General features: G+C 41.2%; 1 protein-coding gene across 3 annotated transcripts; it reads left to right on the forward strand.

Annotated features, from left to right (window-relative positions):
* The first annotated feature begins 76 nt into the window (after positions 1-76).
* Positions 77-9,392, forward strand: ERI1 (exoribonuclease 1). Of its 3 annotated transcripts, none has more exons than XM_048941799.1 (7): positions 77-209; positions 800-975; positions 2,570-2,780; positions 3,528-3,611; positions 4,256-4,365; positions 6,106-6,220; positions 7,991-9,392. In XM_048941799.1, exons 1-7 carry the CDS (start codon positions 165-167, stop codon positions 8,231-8,233), a joined length of 984 nt encoding a protein of 327 aa, XP_048797756.1. In that variant the 5' UTR covers positions 77-164; the 3' UTR covers positions 8,234-9,392. The 3 variants fall into 3 exon arrangements, with proteins under 3 accessions (XP_048797756.1, XP_048797758.1, XP_048797757.1); XM_048941801.1 differs by lacking the exon at positions 77-209 and adding an exon at positions 306-577; XM_048941800.1 differs by lacking the exon at positions 77-209 and adding an exon at positions 614-716.
* The last annotated feature ends 1,007 nt before the right edge of the window (positions 9,393-10,399 follow it).

A 10,399-nucleotide genomic window follows, 5' to 3' on the forward strand; every position in this document is an offset into this window, starting at 1 on the left:
CACCCCTCCACGCGCACCACTTCCATTTCCGCAAGCGCAGGCGCACACGACCCGCCCCGCCCGGCACCAACGGCCCGACGGGAGGAGGCGGTTTGTTCAGCCCGGCCCCGAGGCGGGCCCGCCGCTCTCCCCGCCTCCAGCGGGCCGCCGTTCGCGCCGCGGCCATGGAGGAGCAGAAGGAGAACCGCCCGCAGGCCGCCCGCCCGCCGGTGAGTGCCGGGCATGCGCCGAGCGGCGCCCGCCCCGGGCCTGCCCCGTCCCTGCCGCGTCCCGGGCCTCCGGAGCCCTGCTCGCCCTGCCGGCCCCGTCCGGCTGCGGAGCGGATCTCCGGAGCGTCTCCGGCGCCGGGCCGGGGTGGGCGGGGCAGGCGCCGGGCCTTCGCGGGGCCTCGTGATGCTCTTCCCGTGTCGTGCGCCCGGCTGCGCGGGGAAAGCAGCGTGGACGGGGCTTAATAAGATGATGAGCGAGCTCTCCCGCTCCCGTCGAGGTTTTGGTAGCTCGTACCCGAGAAACGAGCTTTTCTCTTGAGCTCTGACTGTCTGTCCGGCTTCGTCCCTTAGATTTGACGTTACTTCGGGCACGTACTCTCAGCCCTTTCGACTTCTGCCCCTTGTTTTTCTGTGGAAATGTGCAGGCCGGAGGTGCTCTGAGCAGGCTTGGATGCTGAGTTGACTTCCTGTCCCTAAGGGAGCTCGTGCAGTCCAACCATGAGTACAGTGGTGTGAGGTTTTAATGCGTTTGGGCATAAATGTTAGCGATCTAGCAAATGCCTTGACCTTCAGGCTTTTCTTCCTTGCAGGGTAAGCTGCAGTGCAGGGTCAGCGATCAAGAAACCAATGGGAAAAACACAGCTTCCAATCCGAATGACTTCAGCGATCCCGTTTACAAAGAAATTGCTATGACCAATGGCTGCATCAACAGAATGACCAGAGATGAGCTTAGAAGTAAACTTGCGGAGTTCAAACTTGACACCAGGTTAGGCTGAGCTGTGAACCTTCAGGTTTATCTTTGAGCATGGTAGAGCCAGAAGGAAAGGTTATTTTAAGGCTTAAACACACAGCGCAAAGTGAAGAGGAGGCGTGCCGTGCCATCTCACACTGGTTTATGTGGTTTGGTTTATGTGCAATCTTGTTGGAGCTTTTGTTGCAGGATTAATGCGCATGGCAATGCTTCATGTGGTTTCAGAAATGCGTGCTGTCTCACCTGGTGATGCAAACAAGTGAAAGTTACCATTTTTTGATACAAACATAACCTGTTTAACCATAATTTGCACAGCTATCCAGCAGTTATTCTGCCTTCAATTTAAGCAGAAATCAAATAGCAGATGCCGTATTTGTGACTTCCTCCAAGGTTATGAATCTTCTTTTTTTGTTTTATTCAGTTGTAGAAACTCTGAAATGTGTTTTTTATTTTTCTCTTAGACTGAGTAGTTTGGGTTTGTTTATATTTGTCACTGTGTTCAACTAATTAAGTTGATCAGAATAAGTCTCACATGTAAGCAAATGGGACATCATCTCTGATGCAGGGGATTGAGCAGATAGCCATACACCATCCTTTCCTCTGAGATAATTTAAATCAAAAAAACACCTTGTCTCTTAACTTCTTTTATAAGTTGGTTAGGGACAAAAAGTAATTTTTCCCTCTGTCAGATTTCATATTATCACTGAATTAAACCAGAAGAATAAATCACAATGAAAAAGGCAGTTCAGTGTTTGTAGAAGAGGCTGATGTTTTCAACATCAGGTTTAATAGTCCAGTTCCATTTTTTCTTTGTAAATCAGTGGGCTGCTTTTCTAACAGTATCACTTACTACAAGTCACAGTTTCACTTACTTTCATTTGAAATACGTGATTTCAAAAATATCTTCCAGAAATAATTTGTCCTTGTCTGTTTAACTCTGGTTCAACATGTAGCAATTCTGGCACCTGTACTTCGGTATTGCAATATTGGTGCTAAAAAGAAACATTAACTACATTCACTTGTCAGACCTAAAACCAGAAGTTTTTCTGACAACTGAAAGAAATTGTAGGGTATTTCAATCAAGTTAATCAACTCAATTTAAAATCTAAACTGACACAAATTTACAATGTGGGCATTCCAGCTGGGTTCTGAATTAACTGTGCCACTGATACAGAAATACCTGAAGTTCAAGTCCTTCATGCAGGGGACGCAAGGAGAAGTAATGAAGCAGTACTGCTTCCTAGACCAAACGTTACTAATGAGCAATTTACAAAGACTTGGGCTGCACAATAGCAGAGACTGCTGAGGTTTGCTGAACTGGAGGTGACTCTGCAAAGATACTGGGCGTCTGCACCGTGCTTCTGAGCCTCTCTCAGAATAAAGATATTATCTAGGCACATCAGTTGTCTGGGATATTGCAGCCTCTACATTATCACAGAAAATTGAGTGTTAACAGTATGATATTGAATGTAGTCTTCATAAGTGCTAATGCTCAAAATGAGGCTTTAAATGATAAGCATTTGAATGCTGAGTATAGCTGTGGTTGTACAACAGTGCAAGAATTGATTAAATGAGAGCGTAACCCTAGTTACTTTCCTTATCTCTTTAGAGGAGTGAAGGATGTGCTGAAGAAGAGACTGAAGAACTATTATAAGAAACAGAAGCTGATGCAGAAAGAATCTGTTAATGGAGACAGCTACTATGACTACATCTGCATTGTTGACTTTGAAGCAACATGTGAAGAAGGAAACCCACCTGAATTTATACACGAAATAATTGAGTTTCCTGTTGTCTTATTAAACACACATACCTTGGAGATAGTAAGTGACCTAATAATGAGTCAGTATGCTGTTCTTTGTTATAACTTCTTTGCTTCAGAAAGTCTAGATTATTTCCTAGATAGACGTTGAACTTCATTAAAAATTGCAGCTTTGTTTTTCCCCCCTCCAGGACCTCTGTGCCTCTTACACACAAACAAAGCTAACTTCCTGGTCTGAAAGAAGCTGTCCCTGCTGTTGTCTCTCTCTACTGATAACAAGCAAACTTTCTCAGTCTCTCCCTCTTTTTTTTCCCCCTCTTCCTTCTCTCTGCTTTTAGATCCACAAAGCTATTTCTGGGACTTTAGGGATTTATCATTTACAAGAATTAAGATGTTCCATGGTCTCCTCTGAAGCAGTGAGCAAGGAGAAATGCAGAGTTCTAGAAGGGGGTTCAGAGAAGCTCTGCTTCTCAGTGGATTAGGCCTTCTCTTCTTACAGACTGAGAGCTGTCTAGTCTAGTTTTAAAACTATCTCATAGAGATTTGCTGTTCTAAGTGCTGTGTACCAGCGCATGTTGCTCGTAGGAGAAACTTACCTGCTATCTAACTGAAATTGTGAGACACTGAAATTGCAGATGCTTCTGACTAATGGTGCAATTAAATACCTGGAAGTTTTAACTGGAGAATTTCCAGTAATCTGTGATGCTACGTTAGATTGTAGCCACTAATTATTGTCTTTTGAGCAAGCAGAAGAAGTTGCCTTTCAGGCTCCATAGCATGCTGCTGCTGACTGATTCTCTTACCACAGGAGGATACATTCCAGCAATATGTGAAGCCAGAGATCAATCCCAAGCTTTCCGAATTTTGTGTTGGTCTGACAGGGATCACTCAGGTAATTTGTGCTTGTTTTTACTTGGGGAAAAATTGAGGAAAATGTGATGTGGTGTTGGTATTTTCAGACTTGTTTTGTAATTCTTCTGGAAGAATTTTTTTGTAGCCCTGGTTTTTTCCCCTTTCAGCTACTTCCCCAGAACTGATAGTCAGTTTACTAAGTTGGTCATCCAGGCGTAATTAGGAGCTGTAGGGAAGAAAATTCCTTTTCTAATAATATGTAGATATGTAAGCATCAGTGTGGGAATGCATCTTTTGAATTGCAGCGGTTCCTTTTCTGAGACTTTTCTTCTGAAGAGTTAAGGAGTCCTAGGATAACAATAACTTACAATCAAGTAACATGAGAGGGAGTCTGAGATATAAGCCCAAAGACTTTAATCCAAGTTCAGTGGGCAACCAGCCTGGTTACTTTTATAAGTACCATTTGGGGTCTGGATTTTCAGTGGTGTTTTTATGATGCTTTTTTTTTCAGTTTAGAAAAATCTGCCTACTTTCCTGCTTATTTTAATGTATAGTCTTCTTCCAGTTATTGCAAAGGCACTGTACTGACTTGGCAAGTGCCTGTATACCAGTACAGTTCTTACCTTCACACTGTGTTTTCCTGAAAATAAATGTTCCTCACCTCTCCTGTGCTTGTTCTCTTAGGACATTGTTGATAAAGCTGATACATTTCCTCAAGTTCTGCAGAATGTTGTAGACTGGATGAGGCAGCGAGAACTGGGAACAAAGTACAGCTATTGCATGTTGACAGATGGGTATGTCCTTATGTAACTTCCAACATGCTCTAAAGCTTCAAAATGATGTTTAATCTTTGTAACAATATTGTTAAAGATAGACTACCACACTTCTGTTTTGCTTTTATTCCAGTTTTAAGTAAGTCAGAAAAGCTGAACAGTTTGAAATGAAGCTTCAAGTCCACTAGGTGGCACAGTTTCCTTTCCAAGTTTCTGCATGCAACTAGATGATGTTCAGTAGGCTTCTTGTCCTTTTGATTTGTAATTCTCTGTTTCCACCTGATTTTCATACTGCACTTAGTTCTAACCAGGTCCTGTTCTCTGCTGAATCTGAAGGTGGTGCTGTGATTGTGTTGCATCCTGTGTATCTTAGCACTTGACTAGGTTAGCAAAATACAGTGCTGTGCTGAACTAAAGAGCATGGGAAGGAGTCTTGCTATAGCTCCCTGAGACTATTCTCAAGTAAAACACAGAGAAATGTTCTAGTCCATCGCATGAGCAGTTTGAGAAGTATCATAGAATCATAACATGGCCTGGGTTGAAAAGGGCCTCAAAAATCATCTAGGTTTCAACCCCCTGCTATGTGCAGGGTCGCCAACCACCAGACCAGGATACTCAGAGCCACATCCAGCCTGGCCTCGAATGCCTCCAGGGATGGGGCATCCACAGCCTCCTTGGGCAACCTGTTCCAGTGTGTAGTGTCACAGCAGTATCACAGTAGATGAATTAAAGCACAACAAAACACTTAATTCATCCAATTTACCAAGTGGGAAAATTATTTTGTCTGCTGGCCTTTTTTTTCCTCAGAATTCCTGAGGGTTTGGATAATGTCTATAAATCACACACCTCTTCTGGTGAAGAGCCTTTACGGCTGAAATGTGGTTGTGCCTGGTGTGAACAGTAAGGCCATTTAAAAGCTGTCACATGAGACTTGATTTTTACAATGGAGTTCTGTGTACACCTTAAAACTAAGGAGTGAATTAAAGATTGAATGCCATTACTATTATTTGGATAATTGACAGCTAATTGTATTTGACTGACTTTCCCTGTGATTGGGTTAGTATCTTTGAGAGCAATAGAAGATTTTTAAAGAGGCAGTATGGAGACAAAACTGGTATAAAACTAGTTACACTAGCTTAGTTGGGCTTAAAATATGTCTGGAATTCTTCAGGGAAATCCCCTCAGTGATGCTCCTCAAGGAAAATAGGTGCAGTGATTGTGTAGACAGCTGCAGGAGAGGAAAAAATGGCTTTATAAGCTTCAAGCTATAGTAAACTTGTTGGAGTGGTTCCCTTTAGAAAGGAAGGATGGAAGTGTGTGGGGTCTGGCTCTCCTAAAACTAAGCACAGTCTTGATTGAATAACATTAGTTAAGGAGAGAGAGATGCATACTGAGTGATCAGGAACATTTAAAGTATCATTTGCTCTGCAGGAACTGTTTATGCCTCTGGTGTACAAGCCTTTGGCTGTGTTAGAGTTGATGTGTAGGCTGGGAAGTTGGCAGGCTACTTCTTTGTTTCAACTATGCCAGATCTGAAACCATCATAGTAAAAATGTTCCTTCTATTTATTTTCTCTATCATTAACAATGGAATACTAAAAAACTCTGCGTCCGTAGGCAGCTTTTCCTAATCTGAGCTGTTTTCCTCCTCCTGACACCAAAGACAGGCATCTTTTTGTGCTTCAGCTTGGCAGTAGTTAAAATTGAGACTATATAAATCATTCATTATTGATGGTTTTTCTTTTCTCTATGATGTATTAAGGTCTTGGGATATGAGTAAATTTTTGAGTATCCAGTGCCGTGTCAGCCGTATCAAACACCCTTCATTTGCCAAGAGGTGGATCAATATTCGCAAATCGTATGGCAACTTCTATAAGGTGTGCATCCACTGTTGTTTCTCTTGCAGGAAAATGCAGTTTGTCTCATGTCTTCTTGTACCTGTGATTGTTGCCTGTGTCATATGAAATTATAGTACTTAATCTGATTGCCTGATGCCTAATTTTCAGTGTTCTTCATGCTCACATCTCACTGAAAACAAAGCTTAGCTTAGCTGGAAAAAATCTGTATTGATTTTGCAGTTGTTGTTTCCTGTTCTTAAGTAATACATCACTGCCCTTGGATATCTCCATGGTGATGGGAACAGGAAAAGATGAGGACGTATCTAGCTGCATCAAATTATCAAGAGGGAAATAATACCTGGTTCAGCACTGGGGTTATCTCTTATCACTGCTTTCTTGCACTGTCAAATAACCATAAAATAAGTTATTAGAGATTCTAGTGAATTGCAAGTCAATGTAGCAAAACCATTGGTTTGAATATGATTTGAACCTGGCTGACAGTCTCCTCTTTAGGGGATTGTGGTATCAAATGTAAACTCAAAAAAAAAAAAAAAAGCATTTAATAAGATCTTTACTTTGTGCTGGGCAAATATGACATGGTTACTGAGTTCACTCCTCGAATATTACACTATTTCTACGTGACTTTTTCAACTGGAAGCACATTAGAACACAGAACTGTCCTGTTAATCCCATGGGATTCAAGCCAGACAAACCCTTTTCTTTATCTGTATAGCAGTGGGAGTGTTACACTTTCAAAGCCAATGAAGATTATAACTTGGAATTAATCAGTTTCTTTTAATTCCTGGCATTTATGCAAACACTTGCAGAACTTACAGTTGTTCACTGCTTGTGTTTAGCTGTTCTGCAATTGAGTCTCTCGCTAAATAATCCCGACAGACAAAATCAATGACAAAGACTCTGTTGTGGCTTTTCCTGTGGAGTACCCACAACTTGCAGGTGTGTCTCCCCTGTCCAGTTTGTGGGTGTTACAACAGGAGTTGTGTGTTGCTGGGTTTTGTTAACTGTGTTATCTCTGTTCTGCCTAGCTGTTAAATCTAGTAGTAGTATTGTGCAAGGTCTGAAAACTGTTTATGTCCCATGCCCATGTAATCATAATCCTAGGTTGGAAGGGACGTGTAAGGACTATCGAGCCCAACTCCTGGCTCCACACAGCAGCCCTCTCCCCCACCCCAAATGCCACCACCAAGAAAGCAAACCAAAGTTTTTATATCTCTTTGTTTTTTCTTTGACCTTTGTGGAGGACAAATGCTTATTTAATAGTTAATGAGGAGAGAAGTTGGGCATTTCCTGGTGTAGCACTTTGCATGGGCAAGTCAGCTAAGTCTCCTTGTCTACACAAACATGGGCAGCTGTAGGCGTTGCCGCTGTTTCCTGTGGTATTTGGAGACATTCATAAACTTGAGGCCAGCCAAAATCAAGATCCTGATACTTCTAAATCCCTTAGCACTGAGAAGAAAAAAAGAAAGAAAACCTGATTCCCTCTGCTGTGCCATTTTGGTAATTCCTTTTTTATAAGGGTTGTTAAGCATAGCTGGACCATGACCTCTGCCTTTGCCAGTGGTGGCACCTCTTGAGCTGATGATGGTGAGAGGTTCTTGAGATGGTCCTGAGTCTAGACAAGCTCAGAAAAATGAATGCCTGCCTCAGCGAGTTGCTTTGAAGTTGAAGCATTAATGGTCCAACAACAGGCAACATGAAAGCAGCATGTGGTATTTAAAATCTGCATCTGTTTATATTGCAGTGCATTATAGAGCCTAATTCTTAAATATGGTTCATTTTTTCCATCAGGTTCCCAGGAACCAGACCAAGCTGATGATCATGCTCGAAAAGCTGGGCATGAGCTATGATGGGAGACCTCACAGTGGACTCGATGACTCTAAAAACATTGCAAGGATTGCTATAAGGATGCTGCAGGATGGCTGTCAGCTGCGGGTGAATGAGAAAATGCATGCAGGACAGCTTATGACAGTCTCCTCCTCTGCTCCCTTAGAGGGAGCCCCAGCTCCACAGATGCCCCGCTACAGAAACTAACAGCTCAGGGGTTCAGCTCCAGGAACCCCTTGCAGATACCCATACAGACTGTGAACAGCTTATCGAACAGCCAGCTCTGCAAACCTGTCTGCAGTGCAGGATCTGAAAGCACTTTAACCAACAGTCTTTGCTGAAATATAGAGGAGCATGGAAGCTTTTTGCTCTTTAAACTTTGTTTTACGTCTTTCCTTTGAATATGTACTGATGGTCTTGTTGTTTGCACCTTTTCTTACTCCTTCTCGTAAGATTGACATAGGGAATCCAGGCAAAGTGGTAATTTTTTAAGGACAAATGATTTATACATATGCATAAGTTGGCTGGGCCTGCGTGCTGCTGCTCCTCACCAGCCTGTGGGTGGTATTTATTCTTTATGCCATACTATAATGATATCTAGCATCTGATTATTCATTGCATACAAACTAGACGTTGTTGGAAGAACTGAAATGCAGATTGTCTGGGCTGGCCTCTCCTTGTAAGGCATTCTCATTGGGGTTCCTGCTGATAAATGTATTTCTTTTTTTAACAAGTCTAAGAGAAATAGAAGCATGCTCATCGGTCCTAGAGCAGTAAATTAAAACTGCAGTTGTTATTTTTATTTTAAATTTAAGGGATATGCTTTTCTGTGTCCCCATCAAATTAAAAGATCTGTGTATTGAATAAAAATTTCATTCCTACAGTATGACAGTAAGTTTTTTAACTTGTATTTAAAAAGAGGAGTTGCTTTGGGACTGAACTTTGAGGATCATCTCTCCTATGCCTGCTACACTCAAGTAGGACAGCCTATTTAGACATTTGTCAACTATTTTGACTTAAAAGTGAAACAAAAAGTTCAAAACAAGTTCAAAATTCTGTGTTACGTGCTGTTAGGAAATAGAAGCTTGTTTTGTTTTAGATACTTCAGAGACTTGCTCGACTATTTTTGATACCTTTTCCTACCTCTGTTACCATGAAACTATGCCTTTATCTGAAAACCTAGTCTTGGAAGACTAATGTAGTTGTTACCAGTGAAGGCCACATCTAATAACAACTTCTGCTTTCCTCTTAGGTCAAATGTGACCGAAGTGTTCATTTACTTTTCTCAGTGGATCCTTACTAAGTGATGTATTTTGATTGCTCTTAATAATAATAATAAAAAAACAGAGAGTTTAGTATCCCCGTATCATGACTTCATTCGTTATTTCTGCCACTTCACATTCAGGAAACAGAACTGGTAATTCAGAAGGAATTTTGCTTGTTAAGAACACTCACTGCGAGTCTAACCATCTCTTAGCACCACTTCTGAATTGGTTCAGCAGCACCTGCAAACTTTATTTTAAACTCTTACTAGAGAGAGAATACTGAATGAGTCTCCACTGCTTCATTTGTAGGAAGAAAGCAGTTTTCTTTCCAATCAGAGACACGGGCACCATTGGAGACAGCTGCTTTAAAATGATGTTTGTTTTACTCTGACAGTAAATATTTGTTCTACTTATTGCCTGTTATCAAAATTTACATTTTTTTTTCCCTGCAGTAACACTAAATGTATTTTCATTAAGGTAGAACTCTGATATGCTTGCTCTTACAGTACCACTTAATTGTCATCCTGTATTTTATACAAATTGTTAATTATCTGTTTGCTATTCACCATAGAGCTGGTTCTTCACATGATTCCAGAAGGGAGAACGCCATGGTAACTTCTTTTGTCTCTGGATTGCCATGGTGAAGGTTTTTATGATAAAACAGAGTCCAGCTCATCAAATTTCCTTTCAGGATACTGACAGTGTCATAGACTTTGTCACTGATCTTATTTACAGGTCTGTAACCAGGCTCGCAGCCCAGAGAAAAGGTGATTTTTACAGATTATGGCTTAGGAATTAAAAGTGAAGAACTGTTGTAATTTTATGTCATTTAGGTACAGAGTCGTTTATTTTTGTAAAATAATTTCAAAATGGTATTTTGAGATAGGGGTTAAATATCAATGGTGGTTTTCTGTTTACTGCTGGAGTAGCTTTTTATCAGAAAGTTGCAGAAATCAGTCATTCCTGGCACTTCATTGAACTAATCAGACTTCAAATGTAATTATTTCCACAGAATCATAGAATACTTGATTCTGTGACTTTAAGATGAAATGAAGTTTGTTAATTTACTTGAAATAGAAACAGTGTTATTTTAATAAGTTGGTGTCTT

This window comes from Lagopus muta, chromosome 4 (assembly GCF_023343835.1).
Source record: "Lagopus muta isolate bLagMut1 chromosome 4, bLagMut1 primary, whole genome shotgun sequence".
In the NCBI taxonomy this organism is placed as follows: Eukaryota; Metazoa; Chordata; class Aves; order Galliformes; family Phasianidae; genus Lagopus; species Lagopus muta.

Excerpts from the sequence above, each read along its gene's own strand:
- ERI1 (XM_048941799.1), top strand. The coding sequence starts at position 165 with ATGGAGGAGCAGAAGGAGAACCGCCCGCAGGCCGCCCGCCCGCCG. Across the intron at positions 210-799 it reads CGCAGGCCGCCCGCCCGCCG|GGTAAGCTGCAGTGCAGGGT; the intron begins GTGAGTGCCGGG and ends TCTTCCTTGCAG. Across the intron at positions 2,781-3,527 it reads ACACACATACCTTGGAGATA|GAGGATACATTCCAGCAATA; the intron begins GTAAGTGACCTA and ends CTCTTACCACAG.